We start from the raw sequence: 20,992 nt of genomic DNA, 5'->3' as shown, positions 1-20,992 counted from the left end.
AAAATTTATGATCCATGACACTCTTACATGCTTTCATCTACTTGCATTGTAACGATAGGAAGTCTGGCGGTCGAGGTAATTTGTAACAATGACTGTGCCCACACTGGCCAAATTGGTCAATTTTTCCTTGTTTTTATAAGTCACATCCAACATGAGTTTCAATTTTCTGACGATACTTGCTGCCTGCAGGCTCATCTAACCCTTTTACGTAGTCACTTTCCTCTGTTTCCAATTCACACAGTATATGGATTCATCACTTCCTGCCCTCCATCGGAATTTTGTGCATCATAATTGTCACGTGATTGCATATGAGCCATTGTGAATATCGTGTCTACTAGCACTGCTGGGCAAACAACAATAACACAGACTCTGCAAAAACATCCTGAACCTCATAAAACAAAAATCTTAATCAAGCATCCGCATATTTCATTATCAAAAGAGATTATTCCATTTTAAATAGTTGAAAAGCCTGGCTTTTAATTAGTGTTTGTTTTTTCACTAATAAAAGATGTGTCCCATCTGTAATGCTATAAAAATATTTAATAAAAATCCCAGGTAAAGGGATTCCAGTATGTTTTTGTGCCACTTTAAGAGTTTTAAGCATATTTTGATGATTAACTGAATAATATGGTGAATCGCATTCTTTCGGTCAGAATATTCATTAACATTAAATTTTCATATTGTCCCATGCCTATGTGACAGTGAGGCATAATATGAAGCAGCTAAATGGAATTCAGCCATCATTCATTTTATTGTTAAAGCTGAAGTTGGTAACTTTTATAAAAAATACATTTGTGACATATCTGCTGAAACTATCACTGTGTTCACACAGCACTCAATGAGACAGATCATTTATGGAGAAAATAGTCTAATTCCTCTGCCTCCTTGTAGCCTTTCTAATGGGCTTACCACGCATGAAGTTAGTCTGGCTGTTGGGCGGACCTTTTACAACATGGTGGCTGGTTCACAAACTTTCTCATTTGGGGCTGTACACATGCCACGTTTCTTGTGCCCTCAAATTCATTGTTTTCCCGAGCACCTGTTTTTCAAGGTGCAACAGCTGCGCCCTGAGATACACAGAGTTCAACTTTTGGAACGCTGCAGTGCACGCTACATGTCACATGATGAGGAACAACCAATCATACCTGGTGGATATCTTTCCCTTCTTCTGTAACTATCAGTCTGTGATAAATATGAAGATGTTAGGCATTTTGGTGCAGGGCTGCCAAAGCTTTACGTCTCTCCCACAGCAACAGGCCTACACACAAATAGCACCTGGAAGAAGATCAACTCTGCACTCAGGATTTCAAGTAAATAGGCTATGGTTTGATGCTTGTTAAGGTTGCTTAGTAACCTCAGGTGCAACCTGTCGCCACGCTCTTGAAAGCTGGCACAGAAGAGACACAAGAGTAGCACCCAGCACCTGACCTCGCGTTTTCCATGTGGTTAAAGATGCAGCATGTGTACGGCCCCTTTAACAGCTAAACAGTACACTAAAATATGTTCCTAAAACCATTTGAGGCGAGAAACAGACAATGCAGTGACAAAATCTTGATTCATATTTGATCAGCGCTGCCTTGTTTGACAGTTTGACCGCAGTTCATGAGCAGTGACTGACATGGCCGACAGCTGCTTTAGAGACTCCTCGGCTCTGATGGGTTGTTTTCAGTGCGCTGCAAATGCCTTTAGAGGCAACAGGAGGAGGAGGAAGGACATGTTTTTTTCACACTCTATCTGTCTCATAAATTCTTTGTGGATGTAGTGACAGCTTCAGCAAATACGAGTTACCAATTACAGCTTTAACACCTTTGCCTCTCCTGCTGCGACGAGTCAAAAAAGACCTGTTGAGTTTAGTCACCTTATGTAATTCCCAGAATTGCTCAGCTCTACTCAGCCAGAATGATTGAAAACACCTGCACCTGACTGCAGGTCTGCACTCAGCTGTTAAGAGAAGAGTTGAGCTCCGTGAGCACCCAAACATCACACTTTTACATTCTGCTCAACATAAATACACGATGTCCTCCCACGTACTGTAACCCCACAGTCATTCAATTATACATGCAGCCGACACATCAAACTCCTCTCACTGTACAGCACTCCCTGAGGTAATATGCTTCGTTTTTGTTAAAAAAGTTTTTCCCTTTCAAAAGGCTTCTTTATGTCATTTCACTTTTATTCATTTTCATTGGAAAGAATGAAATATTTAAAGAGACTGCTCAAAAATACATTGTAAGTGCATTCTCAAAGTGTTTTTAGCAAACCAAACATACAGAGTCAAAAGGAAGGAGTCTTTCTGAAGCATCTGTTCACACATTGTACACTACAGAGTGAGGGAAAGCATATTATAGTGTGTATCAGTCTGAAAGTCTCACACACCGTATGAAGAAACTGTGCCAGACCCTTTGACTTCCCTTCGTTGGCTTCCTAGGACTTACTGGAACTGTGGCTTTGCTCCATCGTGTTGAAGAAGAGACAGACTCCTGCAGTCAGCAGCAGGTGCATGGACTCGTACAGTAATTTGGGTGAAAAGACGCTCCATATGAAGAGATGGTACCGCAGAGCGGTTACCAGCACAATGTAGGCTGCAGCTGGCACAGACCGCAGCAGGGCCAGGCAGTAGCAGCCGTGGCCGACTGCAACCGGACTCCTGCAGAGAGGAAAAGGATTCATCAGAGAGGAGGAAAGCACTGCAGAGGACGACGCTGTGCTGTGAATAACAGGCACGCTTCCTGTCGAGCAACACAGAAAAGTTTACATGTGAACCAAGGTCATCCTGAGCTGCTTTATGTTTTCTAAATGATGATGTCAAATCAGTGAAGCTGCAGATTGATGATTCATAACCACGGCCACATTTTCAAATTTTGGAGGGTTTTTTTCTTTACTTTACGCATGTACCCAGGAGAAGAGTCTGATCCAATTATCTTCTCACAATAATACGGATTGCTGGCAAATTCTGATAAAGAAGTTAATGACTTTAAAACCTGCATGATGGGATGGGGTGGGTGGGGTGGGTGGGTGGGTGGGTGGGGGGGGGGGGGGGGGGGGGGGGTGCAGTGAGGAGATTAGGAGATGATGATGTGAAACCAAACACACACAGATACACAAAGACTTGTGTACACCAGTCTTCATCTCTGACGCACTGAAACACATGCGCAAATTAGCACAGGGATCTTGTTCATTCAAACAGGCAGCGTCCCAGCTGAGGGGGAGGAACTTCAAGCCGTTTCCCAAGACAAGAGAAGTAGGAGACATGGGAAGGACTCCAGTTAGGAGGTGGATATTCAATCAAAGGGCCAGTTAAAACACACACACACAAACACACAAACACGTCAAACACTAACTGATAATCAATGATGAGCTTTTTTGAATGCAACAGTTCAATACAGTGGCACACAGGAGAAAGAGCCTCGGTCTGGGAGGAAGTAAAGGGTCGATGAAATTCGATTAAACGTTACTAACTTGCAAATCTTCACCTGTGTGCTAAGAGACTCTCTTTAAGGAAGCTTCCACTTTATAAACTCGGGCTTTTTGTAGTGTTGGACGTCATTTCTTTTAGCTGTGATCACATTTTAGTCATTCTCATTTCTGGAGATGTGGAGCATCATCAATACGTTCAGCTCAGATTTGAAGTGCATCCTTGTACCTTTTATAATGTAACAGACATAACATTAGAACATTGTTTTGTTCATGCCCTGTGTGCACAACACACAAATTGGGATATTTCTAAAGGTAAATGACATTCCAACTTTTGACATTTCTCATGTTTTTCTTTGTATGGATAACTAAAACTACTTATTTCTTTATGGCTAGATGGGTAGCTAGATAGGTTTTCATGTACTTACTCAGTAATAACTTTGTATTTACTAGCTAGTTCTTTTGGTACTAGTACTATTTTGTTACGGTCTAGTAGGGCTGGGTGATACAACTATAGCGATAATTATCTTAATATAATTTTCTTTGATAGAGATTAATACAATTTTATTAAATCCTCCATATCCTCCACCACCATTAACCAGAAGAAGAAGAAGAAGAAGTAGAAGAAGAAGAAATAGAAGAAAAAGAAGAAATAGGAGAAGAAGAAGAAGAAGAAAATGAGACCAGACACTACTGCGTATGCTAACGTTATAACATTACAACAAAATCCACCAAGCTCATAAAGTTATTTTTAGTATGATTTGACCACTATTAACAGTGCAGGGTTACCCCATGATTGAATTATCCACGTATCGTTAGCAACAGTAGCTGTATGGGTAGTCGACTCATCTAATGCTAATGCGAGTTAGCAGGTTGACATCGCTGAGTTGCGGTTGTTTCATTAGAATGATATGACATAAAACTTTCGTACATTTCCTCGAATCTAAACATGATTTCTGCCTCAGTCACATCAGAGAGAATTTCATCGGCAATAAATGACCCTATGTTACTTTACCACGTCATCAAAGTCCGTCTTTTGTTATTGTTTAGATTGAGAACCAGCTGAAATTACAGATTGTGGGTGTAAAACTGGTAAAGAGATCGCTGACCACCATTGAGATTTTTGTTTTTGTCAATTTATGTTGCTTAAAATGTCAGCTAAAAAACTTACAAGATGTTCAAACCTTCTGAACATGCTACTGACCAAAATTAAGATTTCTTTGTCTATTTATTGTTTTATTTATTGACATTATTTTGATTATAATTGTTTTGAATGTTCTGCTGTTCGGCATGTTCTGACAATTAATAGTAGTTTAAACCACACTTAAGCATATAGATTCTCCAACTTTCACTCAGGAGCAAAAACCAGCCTTAAGGAATTAAAGAAATAATAATTTAACATTATGGATTTTGACTGATATGAAATGATATGAAAATCTAGTTTCCTAATAAATACCAGGGCCCGTATTCACAAAGAATCCTAAGACTAAAAGTAGCTCTTAGTGACGTCATTCTAAGAAAAATCTTAGAATTCCTCGAATTCTAAGATTCTTAGAATTTTCCCTTGGTAAGATAAAAGTTATTCACAAAGCATCTTAGGCCTTAAGAGAGCTCCTAAGGTGAAAAACTGTTAAGAGGAGGGAGGAGGACTTTTAAGAAGCCTAAGAGTGTCTTAAACAGAGAAGATGGCGGAAAGACAGAGAGGAAGGAGAGATATTCTCCGTATATTGAACGACAGTGATTTAATAAGACGCTACCAGCTCGATTGTGCAGAGATAATGTTTGTGGTTGACCTCAGGGATGAGCCTACTTTTCCCACCCAGCGTAGTAATGCAATAGCGCCCGCTTTGGATTGCAGCACGTACCAGCGCTTCTCATGCGTAAAAGGAGAGGGAACGACGCATTGATTTGTCGGGCAATGCGCTCCCAAGTCTGCCTTTTCCCTTGTGCCGTGATCCCGGGACCGAATTTCGCTCTTAAAACTCCTTTGTTCTCTTCCACGAGCTGTACCAACACCAGTTCGGCTTTCTTGTTCTTTTTTTCTTCATTTCGTTCGTTGTTTTGGTCATTCTGCCAAATCAAACCGCTTTTTACAAGGAGGCCAGCAATCACAGTAATTGCTGACAGCTGAGTCTGCATCCACCATTAATATCAAATAGATTAAGTAGTAAAATTACCAGCATGGCAAGTAAACATAACAATAAGCAAATCAATATAATAATCGGCATGTGAATGAGGTACGTTCAAACATTTTGAAGCTGTGTAACAATTAATTTAATTTCATCATCATGACATAAAATTATTTTCACGATTACACATTTCTTAATAGCCTACAGTTTAAGTTCTATGATCGGTTCATTTCACTGTCAATTCATTACTAGGAGCGCATTTGTTTTTGTTTTTCTTTTTTCCTTTTTGTAACAACCAATCACAGCTTTTAGAAGACTGCGTCATACCTAGCAATGGGGTCAACGACACCTCCTCACTAAGATAAAAGTTTCTGTCCCCTCCTTGCTTAGAGTTGCTCTCAGAAACTTCCTGAATCACTCTTAAGCTAAGATTCCTTGCTAGGAATTTTTAGGCTAAGTTAGGATCTCTCTGAGAGGACTCTGAGAATCTTGGTGAATACGGGCCCTGGTAATTAACGGACTATAACATGAGGGGTTACCCTCATCTATTTCTGACATGATAAATGTGATCATTCTAATGGGTGAATATCATATTCATTGTAGCAAATGCAGAAACAGTAAGTCATCCTGATTTCAAATTATTCTTCTCATCACTTAAGAAAACAGACTTGTAAAATAGCAAGAAGGATTTGTTGGGATATCTCGCTTCTTTTTGTTTTGATTGATGCCTCTTATTTTTTATTTTTCTTTGCTTCTCTTTGTGTTTTTCCATTTCTTATCTATGTCAAGTGATTGAGAAATGACTGTTAATTTGCCTTTCTCTCTATATAATTCTTACATATAAATCCTCTGTATTTTTTCTTCATTTATTCTGATAACAGTTAAACTGTATCATATTACACATTATGTATTCCTAATGAGTGCTCATATGTCCTTTAATGTGTGTTCAATAAAAACTAAAACATCAAGTTGCACAATACGATTTTTCAGATGAAGACAGATTTAAAGGGATGTGCTGTGATCACAGTGACTGAGTATTTACGGTCTGGGGAGTTGGTGGAGTCATATGAGACACATTAAAAGAAGAAATGGATGAAACTGATGCAGCAGAGGCCAAAATATCCTGACTTTTAGCCCCTAATATGGAGACAGCCTCCAAAAACACTGAATCCTATACTGCCCACAATGCAACTCAATATTGTCTTTTGTTAAATCCTCATTCACAAGACTGGTGTCATGAGGCAGAGGAATTATGATCTAACTGAGGGCTTGTCTGATCGCTTGTGTTGCCCTGATGGACCCCCATCTGTAAGTCTGTGACCAAGTTAATGAGTAAAAATGCCCCGAGTTACATAAAATAACACCCAGTTTATATAAAAAAAAATCCCAGCATGCTCTGTGAATGAGGTTTTAAAACAGCTTGAGTTTATTTCAGTGTCCTACCTCAAGGAGCAAAGAGCTACTAAAACATTCATGTGCGACCGCTCAGGACTTAATTCTCTCAGCGGAGAAGATGAGTGACATCTGTGGCATCTTCTGCAATTCACAGTTTTATAAATTAATGAGGTGATAAAGGAAGCTTATAAGGCTCAACTTCAGCTTGTCATTTATCAGCTGCATGGTTAGAAAAGTTAGAGCCATATAAAAAAATGACCAAACTAAAGAAAGGAGAGGAACGAAGGCCTGTTCAGAACTAAAAAAACCCTAAAGTGTATTTGAATATCCTTCTTCTGCCGTCATAAATGTGCAAAACAACACAGTGTAATATGTGCAGAATGAAGGATGAATGAAGCTCTGACTCCACCACTGGGAATCCTCCACCAGAACACTGAAATAAGACTGTGATGGAAGGCTACGCCGTCCTTCAGTTCATTGTATTTCAGTAAATAATTTCACTTTTGAGCTCACAAAGCAGCAAGCTGCACAAAAGATCATCCGTCTGTCACCATCTCCACTTGCTTTTTCAAAGCCCTCAACTAAAGTGATTTCAAAGAGCCAGTGCAGCCTCTTTGAAATCAAGTAGACAGGGACAATAGAATGGCTCAAGTATGCTTTTCAGTGTTTGTATTTATGTCAGAATATCAGACTCTTTAGTGGCAGTTTTAATCATCAAAGTGAACTTGTATAAGTGGATCTCCTCTGATTGGCCAGTTTGGGATGTTTACAGTGCCTATGTGCAGAAAAACAATGAAAGCATTCTCTTTGCTTTAAGTAGAGTTTGACGGTGTCAAGGGAGACCCGCTGGAAAGCTATCGATCAAAGTCCATTTCCAGTACGTGCCTTGTGGTCGAGCTGCTGATGGTGCAGAGTGAATTCTTAATGAGCGACTGTATATGAGACTATTTTAGACTTTCATTTGTCACCATGTCTCTGAGTGCCTGAGTGCCTATTACAGGTGGGGTTTCTGTAGAAAGCACCACGCCATCGATAATAGCAACAGAGAGAGATTGTGATGTAATGTTTACAGGCTGGATTTAATGTGACGTTAGCCTGAGGGGCATCACAGAACAAGTTGTTGCACTGGCCTCTAGAGGCTGCGCTGTTCATTGTAGCCCACAATATAACAGTGACGGGCAGACCAAACATCATACTGGTGATTTGACTGTTCACAGGGTAAACCACAGTGGATGTAGCTCCACCATGACTCCATATTGTGGTCCTCTTGTAGGCAGATCACTTGTGTCACTGCAGTTTTGTTCACTAGTAAAACACATTAATGTGAGTCTGAATTTATTTATTTTTTTCCAGATGTATCATTTTAAGGAGCATTTTGAACGTACAAACATTAGATTAGGACTGCAGCTAATGATTATGTCGTTGTCGATTATTTGCTTGATTACAGTTAGAACTGGTAACTTTTATAGAAAATAATTTTCTGTCATATTTGCTGAAACTCACTGTATTCACATAGCACTATGTGAGATGGATAGTCTGTTAAAAAAAATCCTGTTCTTCTTCCTCTGAGTGTGTCTTCCGGCATTTGCCCCAGACGTTCTCATTTTACAGCTAAACAGTACACTAACGCCGGGTTCACACTACACAACATTTTTGTCTGTTCCATCAGTCACTATGTCAGATTAGGCGATTGTGGGGCCATAAAATCGTGCCGTGACTTGGCCGACAGACGTGACAGACTACAAAATGGTCCCAACAAATAATCCCTGGTCGTCTTTCACGTCGTGTGTGATGTCATTGGGTTATTCTTTTCATATTTTTATTATTAGTAGTATTATTTCATTCACAATGGCGGTTCATGTCCCAGCCGAAATGTTATTGTATCAACGTAAAAAGTGCGAGGAGATGGCAGGAGCTACATTTGAAGCATCGCATGCCAACTATCCAAGTCACTGAATCCTCCACACTAACTTCTTGCAAATGTTTCACAATAAAAGCCTTTATAGAAAATGAAGGGATTCTCTCACCTGAAATTATAATGGGCTTTTAATTTTAAACAGATACAAGTGTTGAGTTTGAAATGACAGCAGGATGCATTACCTTTATCAGGGCTCTGCAGTTGTGGTAAATAAAAGCCCTGCCACTATTTCTAAAATTTTATTCCTTTATGTCCTCCATTATGAAGAAGTAACATTGTTTGCTAGCTTGATGCTAATGACAGTTATCACCAGGTTGCTAAAGTGCCTCTGATTCACACTATCGTTTTCCCCTTTTACTGCGTCTTTGACACACCTGCTTCAAGAATGACACACTGCTTCGAAGCATTTCATACAGTCAGAAGAGTGACATCTGCTGGCTGTGTGTCAGAACTGCATCTAAGTGGAAGACCTGGAAAAGCCTCAAGACTGCCTGTAATGAGGCCTCGCTCCTGGTAGTCACGTGATTGTGGGCGTGCCGAAGCAGGGATCGAAACACTGCCTCGTGTGTTTCAAAAGGTCGACACTGTGTTGTGTTTCAAAAGGTCGACACTGTGTTTCAAAAGGTCGACACTGTGTTGAGCAAACTGGCTTGAGCGTAACATCACTACGTCCTAGTAACATCCCTAGAGAAAATATCAAAAAGGCTGGGGTGTTGTTGTCGTACAGATCAAACAAAATCAAACATGCTAGACTTTCTGTTGGGATGTCGTGAGGTGTCCCAGACATGGCATCAGTTGTCATCTACTATGACAGACTACATGAGATTAAACAATGGATTATTGCGTACTGTCATTCCAAGATCTGAGTCGACATTGTACAACGCTGCGTCTGGCTATAATCGGGCTGATATTGTGTAGTGTGAACCTGGCATAAAATATGTTTCTGAAAACATTTGCGGTGAGAAATAGGCAGTGCAGTAAAAGAATCTTGATTCATGTTTGATCAGCGCTGCCTAGTTTGACAGTTTGACCGCAGTTCACCAGCAGTGATTGACATGACTAACAGCTGCATTGGAGACTTCGCGGCTCTGATTGGTTCCTCCCTTCTTCAAGAATTACTCAAACCGATGAATTGGTTATTAAATTAGTGATTAATCAAATAAATGACAACTAAATCACTGCACCTCTAAATTACATACAAAGCACATCTCAGGTGTTATATTATTACTGGTTACTGTAAAGTGATTTTCCTTTGCTAATGTCCATGAGATCCTGTCATGTTTCCTTATTCTGCCTAGCTCGCCGTGCTGTACCTTCAATCTCAGCCTGGTTTTATTTCTCATTTGCAACCCCTCTACTCTTAGTGTGGTGCTACAGGGAGGATGATGGAGGTCATCATAATCACCTTGGAAGCATGAATGCAGAATAAATTTAAATATTTCTGTGCTAACATGGAAATTGTGGAATGATGATGGTGAAAACTGCATATCTGGGCAGAGGTTTTGACAAAATCTTGACCTGGATCAAACTTTTGGTCCCCAGAACATTTTTACCTCATTGTCGTGCTAAATGAAAGGTTGAGAGGTCACTGACATCACAGTCATTCTCCGAGGACCTTTAATATCCACCTCAAATCTAATGCCAAGCCAGCCAGGAGCTGTTCTGGTCCAGAGTGTTGGACGGACAAATCAAATCAAAATCAACTTCGTCATCTCTAGGCTCTGCTGCGAGCAGCACAAAAACTTTAAGATGAGTAGAACTTTTTAATCAGACTGGCTAGACTTCTGAAATGTTAAACACGTCATATTCAAATGTGGGATCAAAGATTATTAAGAATACAAATCATGCATGGGTATACACACCCTCTGCAGACTAATTTCTGTGGGACCTTTGTGCTAACAGAATGAAAACTTTTTTTCTACATAACATGGTGACTTTAATCACAAGGCTGCGGCCTTAGATGTATCCTTGTATTTCTGTTACTGGGATTTAACTACAAGAGGCAGGTTAACTCCTTTACACAAAAAACATCCTTTGTCGACATTAAAACAAGCATTTTACTTTTGGCTCCATCAGCAGGACAGCTGTTGCCCAGCCACACACCTCATCACTCAGCACTGTGCAGGGGCCTCTTGCCGAGGGGAAGCTGTAGTTATTGGCTGCATTCAAACACACACACACACACACACACACACACACACACACACACAACTGGCCTCTCTCCAGTTAAGGTCTTATGCAGGTTAAGCTGTTTACATGCATCTTTGATACCCTGCAGGCGAGTCTTGTTGTTGCTATGAGTAAACCAATTAAGAGAATATTTCTATGCACCTGTACTGTCCCACCCACAGAGAGGATTCAGAACGAGAAAGTACAAAAAAGAAACAACCAACACTCAGAAGAAACTGGAATAGTGTTGATGCTGTGTGGCTGTGCTGGTACAGATGGTAGAATCAAATAAAAAAAGAGTGTAGCACTTTGAAATCAGATTATACTATACTTTATATATTTTGGCAGCCCTATCCAGCCCAGTCGCCAGAGGAAAATGTTGGCATTGTATGTTCCTGCAAACCACGTTACATATGTATGTTTTATACATACCATATCAGTCAGTACGTTTACATGGACAGTTTAATTCCACTTTTAATCGGAATGAAAGGCCATTCCGATTAAAAGTGGTCATGTAAACGGTCATTCCGATTGAAAAACGGTCATTCCGATTGCAAATTAAATCCGATTAAAGGGGGTGGTTTATTCTGTTCGTCATTCCGAATGAAAGAATTTTGTGTGCATGTATACACTCATTCCTCTTTAAGTTCATTCCGGTCTTTCTGCGCATGCTCGTTTCCTTGCCCTTCTGGCGCGATGACGTATATAGCGCGCATAGCAACGGGCTGCATAGCAACGGGCTGAGATAGAGCAGTCGGACTTGTTGCACTCACCGGTTTCCATTCACCACAGCACGGTCTTCTACCTCCCTTCTCCTCCTCAACAGATGAAGCATTAGCAGAACAAGGTTGTTGTCGTACTGCTGCTTCAAGAATATAAGCAAAACAAGCCCGAAAAAAGCACTAAGAACGGCGTCGTCAAGCATCTTGTTATCCGGAGCGAGGACTACAGTGTTTTCTTCCGGTAAACGTAAACACGTAACATCTGCCCCGCCCCCTATCCAATCAGAAATGCTCCCTGGCCCAAACCTTGCACAGACCTGAATAAAGGCGATTGAACTGATCTCCCATGTAAACCCTCATTCGGAATGAATATTTCCCATATAAACTACCTGGAAAAACTTTAAGTCTGAATGATTTCATTCAGATTTATTTCATTCCGAATGAGAAGCCATCATGTAACTGTAGCCACTGTTTCTAAAGCGACAGTGTAAAAGCTGACTTTGTTATCAAGTGGTGTCAAGCTGCAGACCTCTGTTCGAAACCAGCAAATCCGGTTGTTTTTTAATGAGTCTTCACTGTTTCCAGTCGCTTTTTAGCCAACAAATTTTTTTTAGCATCCCGTTGCTCTGTTTCTACCAGGGACAGTGCCACGAAGAGCGGCTGTTTCTCACCAAGACACTGTTGCGTATCCAGTTGGGAAAGCAGCACAAAAAACAGGTATTTTAAGCCAGAGCACGATCTTTTCCACACCGTAACCAAATGATTTTTTGCCTAAATATAACCATACTTTAACCACAGTGTTGTTGAGCTGTAAAGAATTGTAAAGTTTCAGCTTATCCTCTACATAGTCATGTACAAATGTAACATATCTGTGGTTTGCAGAAAAGTACAACACCAACATCTATTCTGGCGATTAGACCTTTGAGACGATCCAAAGTCCCCCTGCATTGGCACCACCTGTTCCAAATGTGTGATTATTAATGTACAGTACAGGCCAAAAGTTTGGACACACCTTCTCATTCAATGCGTTTTCTTTATTTTCATGACTATTTACATTGTAGATTCTCACTGAAGGCATCAAAACTATGAATGAACACATGTGGAGTTATGTACTTAACAAAAAAAGGTGAAATAACTGAAAACATGTTTTATATTCTAGTTTCTTCAAAATAGCCACCCTTTGCTCTGATTACTGCTTTGCACACTCTTGGCATTCTCTCCATGAGCTTCAAGAGGTAGTCACCTGAAATGGTTTTCCAACAGTCTTGAAGGAGTTCCCAGAGGTGTTTAGCACTTGTTGGCCCCTTTGCCTTCACTCTGCAGTCCAGCTCACCCCAAACCATCTCGATTGGGTTCAGGTCCGGTGACTGTGGAGGCCAGGTCACCTGCCGCAGCACTCCATCACTCTCCTTCTTGGTCAAATAGCCCTTACACAGCCTGGAGGTGTGTTTGGGGTCATTGTCCTGTTGAAAAATAAATGATCATCCAACTAAATGCAAACCGGATGGGATGGCATGTTGCTGCAGGATGCTGTGGTAGCCATGCTGGTTCAGTGTGCCTTCAATTTTGAATAAATCCCCAACAGTGTCACCAGCAAAACACCCCCACACCATCACACCTCCTCCTCCATGCTTCACAGTGGGAACCAGGCATGTGGAATCCATCCGTTCACCTTTTCTGCGTCTCACAAAGACACGGCGGTTGGAACCAAAGATCTCAAATTTGGACTCATCAGACCAAAGCACAGATTTCCACTGGTCTAATGTCCATTCCTTGTGTTTCTTGGCCCAAACAAATCTCTTCTGCTTGTTGCCTCTCCTTAGCAGTGGTTTCCTAGCAGCTATTTGACCATGAAGGCCTGATTGGCGCAGTCTCCTCTTAACAGTTGTTCTAGAGATGGGTCTGCTGCTAGAACTCTGTGTGGCATTCATCTGGTCTCTGATCTGAGCTGCTGTTAACTTGCGATTTCTGAGGCTGGTGACTCGGATGAACTTATCCTCAGAAGCAGAGGTGACTCTTGGTCTTCCTTTCCTGGGTCGGTCCTCATGTGTGCCAGTTTCGTTGTAGCGCTTGATGGTTTTTGCGACTCCACTTGGGGACACATTTAAAGTTTTTGCAATTTTCCGGACTGACTGACCTTCATTTCTTAAAGTAATGATGGCCACTCGTTTTTCTTTAGTTAGCTGATTGGTTCTTGCCATAATATGAATTTTAACAGTTGTCCAATAGGGCTGTCGGCTGTGTATTACAGTTTTTCTCAAATGCTAAAACACAAAAGCCAATCCTCTAAACCAAATGACCAGTTGTCTAAACACATTTACTAAATCTAGCCATCATTTGCCAATATCATAAACACATTTCACATGAAGACACAATTCACAAAACACAATCCTCCGTTCTCATAAATCTAAACACATTTTTCCTTGCTAAAACACAAGTTGCAAAAGAACTCTGCTCATATTCTCAAATGAAAGCTCAAGTGATGCAAAATGCTTGCCACAGTCAGCAATATTTGAACACAATGAACACACCTGGCGTCATTCATTACACACAACGACTCAAAATTGAAGACACCTGTTGCTAATGCTGTGACCACATGTATAAAAGCAAGTTCAGAGTGCACAGTTTCCAAACAAACACAATGGATGAAGGCAGAGTCAGGGGAAGACGAATCCGAGTCAGAGGAGGGAGAGGAGCTGGCCATGAAAGAAGAGGAGCAGGCCAACGAGGAAGAGGAGTTCAAATCAGAGGAGGAAGAGGAGCAGGCCAACGAGGAAGAGGAGAAGGTCCAGGAGGGAGAGGAGAAGGTCCAGGAGGAAGAGCAAGACAACCTCGCACCATCATTACAGACGAGATGCGAGCAACAGTCATTGACCATGTCATTGTCCATGGCATGACAATGGCTGAAGCAGGACTAAGAGTCCGTCCAAACCTGAGTAGGTTCACCGTGGCCAACATTATCAGGGCATTCAGACAACACAACAGGTATTGTACTCTATTGCTTTCTTTGTCACAATACAGTTTTACAAGCCTGTGAAAGTAGTCTATTGGTTTCAAATCAGTTGTTATTGTAAAACATGTCAATTGACAACACATGTTTCTGTCTTTAGAGTTGAAAGAATGCCACATAGAGGTGGGAGGGCTGCCATATTTACAGCGGCACAAGAAACCCTCATTGTGGATATGGTTCGTGAGAACAACCTCATCAGACTCCGGGAGATCAGAGACAAAGTCATTGCCGATAATGTCAACTTTGAGAGCATTGATGATGTCAGCTTGGCCACAATAGACCGAGTTCTCCGGCGCCAAAAGATGCGGATGAAACAGGTCTATAGGGTTCCCTTTGAGCGCAACTCTGCGCGACACAAAGACCTACGTTATGAGTATGTGCAAGTAAGTATACATCCATGTTCACAGTACAGTTAGTGGACATACTGTGTTGCTCAGTGGCCTACATTACTTCTGGACAATACTGTGCTACCTGATTGAACACCTGTGCACTTTCACATTTTCACAGAGGATATTACAGTTGGACGCGATGGCCAGACCTCATGAGTACCTCTTCCTGGATGAGGCTGGCTTCAACTTGCAGAAACGAAGGCAAAGAGGCCGTAACATCATTGGCCAAAGAGCCATCACTGAGGTTCCTGGCCAACGGGGGGGTAATATTACTCTTTGTGCGGCCATGGGTTCGGAGGGGCTTGTCCACCGGCATGCTGTCCTTGGGTCTTACAACACCCAACGTCTCCTCACCTTCCTAGAGGAGCTAAAAGACATCCTCCTGGACCGCCAACAACACCATCCTGGGCCCGCACATCCCATTTATGTGATCATTTGGGACAATGTCCGCTTCCACAGAACAAACCAAATCAGAGAGTGGTTCACCACCAACAGTAACCAGTTTTTAAACGTCTGTCTGCCACCCTACTCCCCTTTCCTGAACCCTATAGAGGAGTTCTTCTCATCGTGGAGATGGAAGGTTTATGACAGACAACCATACACTAGAGAGAACCTCCTAAGGGCAATGGAGCTGGCCTGTGCTGACATCCCAGTGGAGGCCTTCCAAGGATGGATTCGCCATTCCAGGGGGTTTTTCCCGCGGTGCCTGGCAAGAGAAAATATAGCCTGCGATGTGGATGAAGTGATGTGGCCCGATGCAGCTCAGCGACATGATGCCGCACAGTGATTGTGGTGTGAATAAAGTAAATAAAAAAACTTCACACCCTGAACATGTTTTCAAGAGTTGTTGTGTGCAATAGATTCTGTTTTTGCATTGAGTTGTGTTACAGTAGTGTACATGCAGTATTTTCTATAGATTTATACTCTTCATATGAAACTCACAAATCTAAATGCCTAATCCTCTACAGAGATCTAAGAAGATCCGTTACTGTAAAGTTTCTAAAAAAATATGCATTGGCAGTTATGAAACAAAGAACCTTCTCACAAATTGAGCATTGTGTTTTCAATTGTTTTGCTGTAGTGTGTAATGATGTGTATAGTGTTTACATTTTTGAAAGCTTCGAGCTGCTCTTTTGGTGTGAAAGTTTGAGTTTTGAAGTGAGAAGGTGTGGTTGTGTTTATGTAGCTTTAGAAAAGGGTGTTGTGTTTAGACATTGGGGAACATAGAGGAAACGTTTGTGAAATGTGTTTTAGCATTTGAGAAAAACTGTAACCTGACTTCTGCACAACACAACTGATGGTCCCAACCCCATTGATAAAGCAAGAAATTCCACTAATTAACCCTGATAAGACACACCTGTGAAGTGGAAACCATTTCAGGTGACTACCTCTTGAAGCTCATGGAGAGAATGCCAAGAGTGTGCAAAGCAGTAATCAGAGCAAAGGGTGGCTATTTTGAAGAAACTAGAATATAAAACATGTTTTCAGTTATTTCACCTTTTTTTGTTAAGTACATAACTCCACATGTGTTCATTCATAGTTTTGATGCCTTCAGTGAGAATCTACAATGTAAATAGTCATGAAAATAAAGAAATACTGATAAAAGCTTACAGAATGATGAATGAAATTATACTTTTAACCAAGAATTTAAAAAGGAGATCTTGAATTTACATCTGAGTAAATAATAATTTGCCAGCAGTATTGTTTAGAAGATAATAAACCTTATAACCTTGTATTTATTAAAATACATTTGTTGTTCCAAATACTGGGATTTATAGAGACAATTAAGTCTCTCTTTGAATAGATATAAATTCACAGTTAATTAAAATTTAACTGCGGCGGGCTGTTCTACATGTGAGCATAAACACAGCTTACATTCTCAGGAGGCTTTTACAGTGAAGACAGTCCCAATCATTGACTCAAATGTAGTTCAACCATGCCATGTGATACACTACTTTAGTACACATTAAGAACAAATATTACTGAGACCACTACAGAAAACTGCACATTGTAGACACTGTTGACTACCCTGGAACAATTTGGGGCACAATTCAGCACATTGACCACACGTGATGCAGCCATATAGAAGGTATCTGGTCTTGTTTACTCAAATCATAAATATAGATGAGTGGATATACCCCCTGGAAACTCCAGAAATAACCACAGGGTACAAACACCTCTGCGTGGATCCCAGAACCAAAGAGTGACTTTAAAACTGACACTTACCTGTCTCTCTCTGAGCTGAGGTAGCAGACGAGGTGACAAGCCCAGAGCAGGGGCCCTGCGTAAGTGCTAAGGGCCGTTAAGAAGATGGCCGGCGCCTCCACGTAACTTTCCAGTCCAACGAAGCCGACTGAAATGTCGACAGTAGCAATGTTGTTGGAATTGCCCTGCAGGAGCACAAAGAAATCTTATTTTTAGCATCACCACAGGTACAGGAATAACTTACCCTGTATACAGACAAAAATGAGCACACAAAGATCTGTGGGTGAAGCTTTGTAAGCATTTCAGAGCTCTAAAGAAAGGGCCCTTTGCTTTATCATCATTACTCTGAGCTTCTGGCAACTTCCCAGCGGCCCAGTTGTTGTTTGTGGTTTTCCAGTCCCTGACCAGAGCTGCACACACAGCTTCCTGTCTGGATTCTCGTTAGAGCCACTCAGACTACTGTGTAAGTTCGACCAAAACAGCACACAGGTTTTGTTTTGTTTGTGAAAACAGTACATTTCTGGCTTATTTAACTTTGTAACCAATTTCAAGTATCTCTGGATCGAGCCATATGCGCCTGCAGTAAACTGAAAATATTAAACTTCTCTAACCTTGTTTTATTTCCTTTTTTCTCTTGTTCAGAAGTTTAATCTTGAGCTTTGGAAGATGTTACCACAGCAATGCAATCAGGATTTATGCCACAATAGAAAGGGTGTTTGGTTCTGTAAATGCAGCAGAATATATTTACATAAGGAAAATGTGCCTTTGTTCAAATGTTATCATTATAAGTCTTAAAAAGAAAAAGTTTGAAAAACTGTGGAGATATGAAGCGACGTTTCATAGCCTTAAAATATACGTTAAGGATTTTTGTATGAGTTTGTTTCTTCACAAGCTCAGCCGGCATCTGAGAGAGGATTATAGCTGTTCTTTTTTTAAAGTACAGAATACTAAAATATATAAAGTGGTCTGTCTTCAGCCAGTGCAGATCATAAAGTAAGCAGGTCTTTTTGACCAGAGAGGCTCCTTAACTCCAGTGAATCTAAACACATTACTGAACCCAAAGAGATCATTTTCAGCCCACCCTTTACAGTGAAAGGACTGTAATTAGATCAAATTAAGTAAAAAATAAAAGAAACACACACAGGCAAAGTGCTCAGGTGCTTAATCTGATTTCCTGGTGGCACATTCAGGTTATTGACATCACCTGCGTCCCGTTCACGCCTCGGAGACGCAGTCTTCAGACAAATCAATCAGCTTGAGTGACTGAACAGCACCTCTGAAAAACACTGTCACGTCTGCTCACATCTTTTCCCACAAAATTCAAATTGGCTCATTTACAGTATTTCATTCTGTAAGTGTTTTTACTTACTAAATTCAACTTCCACATGCTTGACAAGTGATAATTACATTTAAAATTCACTGTGATTGCGACATGTACGCTCCACCCCGTACAAGCACACACGCGAGGAACAGAAAAACGTCTGGGAATCAGCAGACATCAAGGACGTCTTTCTTGTTCAATTCGAATGCAGTGACGATCCATAAGCAGCAACACATCAAGTGATGGTTTATTTCCCTTCTGTGCATACATCTCTGATGGCAGAAGAGAACATTAACAGGGGCTCCTTACAGTGAAATTCAGAGAGCAGGTTGGAGGCCACATATGGGTATTTTCTACTTGCTTTCTCACTGAAATCCTGCTGTGATCTCTCAAATGTGAGGAGTGTCATTCTGCGCCATCAACAAATTGATCACGTGCGGGAAAACAGATGCGCAGGAAATGTTTTATGACTGAAATTAAGACAAATTTGATCGTAACTGTCGGAGTGGGGCTGGTCTGCCTGCTGCAGTGTATGCATGACAGTCAAAAGAAAAATTATGAATATCTATATTGGGGAGAGTCTGATGTCTGCAGTTTGTGTGATGAGGATAACTTAAAAGTGATGTTTATCAACATGTGCACCAAACAGAAACATCTACTGTAACTTGTATGTTTAGTGGAAGTTCAGGTCAGTCCTGAGATCTGAAATTTTATTGATGACTTTTCTGAACTACTGTTAGTTCTCACTAATAAATACATCTTTTTCTTTAAATCATAACAGGGGATTTTAACATCCACATTAATAATAAATAATAAAATGGATGGTGTGACGTGGTTGTGCTGCTGCCGTGGTCCTGCCTGGTGCCGCCTACTGCTGCTGTTATCATTAGTCATACTTCTACTGTTATTATACACATATGATTATTGTCACATACTATCAGATATTAAGATATACTTTCAACATACTGTACCACAATAGCCGTAATTACTATTATAATATTATTACTTAAATGAACGTTGTTGTAAGCTATTATCATTACTGTCTGCCCTGCATCTCTCTCTGTGTCTCTTTATGTATCATTTTGTCATATGGATTACTGTTAATTTATTATGCTGATCTGTTCTGTACAACATCTATTGCATTTCTGTTCGTCCTGGAAGAAGGGTCCCTCCTCAGTTGCTCTTCCTGAGGTTTCTACCATTTTTTTTACCTGCTAAAGGGTAAGGGTCTTTTTTTTTCTTGGCAAAATTCAAAAACAGCAATGCGGATTATTCTCACCGGACCAGGTATGCATGGTGTCATGAGGAAAATGTGGACTTTCTGTGTGTCTGCTCTGCATTTTTGCATTGCACTGAGAAGAAACAGAAGAAACTGCTCTACCTATGACACAAATCACGTGTTCAGAGACAATTAATGCACCACTGGATAACTGTAACTTGAAAATTTCAAATGCCATGGATGTTGCACTGGTAAAAGAACTCAAAAGAACTTCAAGTGAACAAAAGGCACCATTATGACCACTCCACTATGACCTATATAAACAAAGTCCTTCTAGTTTCAGCTATGACTTATGCAGGGCTAGACAGCTACATTTCTCTAAAATGATTAACAGTCAGGAACATCAATAACACCCACACTATATTCGCCATCGTTGACAAGCTTACAAACCCCCACAAACAGAACACTCCTTTGCACAGAGGAAGGTAATGAATTAGCTTGCCTTTTCAGTGAAAAAAAAAAAAAAAAATCAAAACTGTTAGACTGACCATCAAAGCCTCACAGTCAAACAATGAAAATGTGCCATATTTATGACCACCTAGAAATAATCTGGCTTCTATGTCACAATTCAATACTATTGACCAAAAACTCTAGAGAAAACAGTTCTGCACCTTAAATCATCGACATGCTGTCTTGATACATGGCCATCTGACTTTTTAAAAGTATTTTTTACCCTGTAAAAACTGATTTGCGGCAAATAGTTAATGGCTCACTGCTATCAGGCACTTTCCCAAAGTCACTAAAAATAGCTGGCATTTAGCCACTCTTAAAACAGAAAACTTTGGATACCTCTGTTTTAAACATCTAGAGACCTGTCTCTGATCTTTCTTTTATAGCTAAGATTGCTGAAAAAGTCATTTTGTAATCAACTAAGCAGTTTTCTGAGCTCAGGTGGTATTTGATGAATTTCAATCAGACTTCTGACCCCACTACAGTACTAAAACAGCTCTTATAAAAGTTTTAAATGATATATGGCTGAATACTGACTCAGGAGAAAAATATCAGCTCTGGTTTTACTAGATCTTGAGCAGCAGCTGACTC

At 40.6% G+C, this 20,992-nt stretch overlaps 2 protein-coding genes across 2 annotated transcripts in view; one reads left to right on the top strand and one right to left on the bottom strand.

Annotated features, from left to right (window-relative positions):
* Positions 1-2,309: 2,309 nt before the first annotated feature.
* Positions 2,310-20,992, bottom strand: part of pigg (phosphatidylinositol glycan anchor biosynthesis class G (EMM blood group)) — a 111,256-nt gene continuing 92,573 nt past the window's right edge. Inside the window, exons 12-13 of the mRNA XM_033633792.2 lie at positions 17,373-17,536; positions 2,310-2,647 (exon numbers count right to left, since the gene is read on the bottom strand). Coding sequence (XP_033489683.1) covers positions 2,425-2,647; positions 17,373-17,536 — 387 coding nt within the window. The 3' untranslated portion in view covers positions 2,310-2,424. The remainder of the gene's footprint in view (positions 2,648-17,372; positions 17,537-20,992) is intronic.
* Positions 14,239-15,976, top strand: LOC117255265 (uncharacterized). Its single transcript, XM_033623988.2, has 3 exons — positions 14,239-14,732; positions 14,858-15,140; positions 15,265-15,976. The coding sequence occupies exons 1-3, from the start codon at positions 14,344-14,346 to the stop codon at positions 15,931-15,933; spliced, it is 1,341 nt and encodes a 446-aa protein (XP_033479879.1). The 5' UTR covers positions 14,239-14,343; the 3' UTR covers positions 15,934-15,976.

Source organism: Epinephelus lanceolatus, chromosome 7 (genome assembly GCF_041903045.1).
Source record: "Epinephelus lanceolatus isolate andai-2023 chromosome 7, ASM4190304v1, whole genome shotgun sequence".
NCBI lineage: Eukaryota > Metazoa > Chordata > Actinopteri > Perciformes > Serranidae > Epinephelus > Epinephelus lanceolatus.
The sequence above is the reverse complement of the archived record's forward strand: the minus strand, read 5'-3'. Positions and strand labels throughout refer to the sequence as shown.

What these genes read in the sequence shown, in the direction of transcription:
- LOC117255265 (XM_033623988.2), top strand. Translation starts at nt 14,344, where the DNA reads ATGTATAAAAGCAAGTTCAGAGTGCACAGTTTCCAAACAAACACAATG. An exon ending in GCATTCAGACAACACAACAG is followed by an intron (nt 14,733 to 14,857) that starts GTATTGTACTCT and finishes TTCTGTCTTTAG; the next exon opens with AGTTGAAAGAATGCCACATA. An exon ending in TACGTTATGAGTATGTGCAA is followed by an intron (nt 15,141 to 15,264) that starts GTAAGTATACAT and finishes ACATTTTCACAG; the next exon opens with AGGATATTACAGTTGGACGC.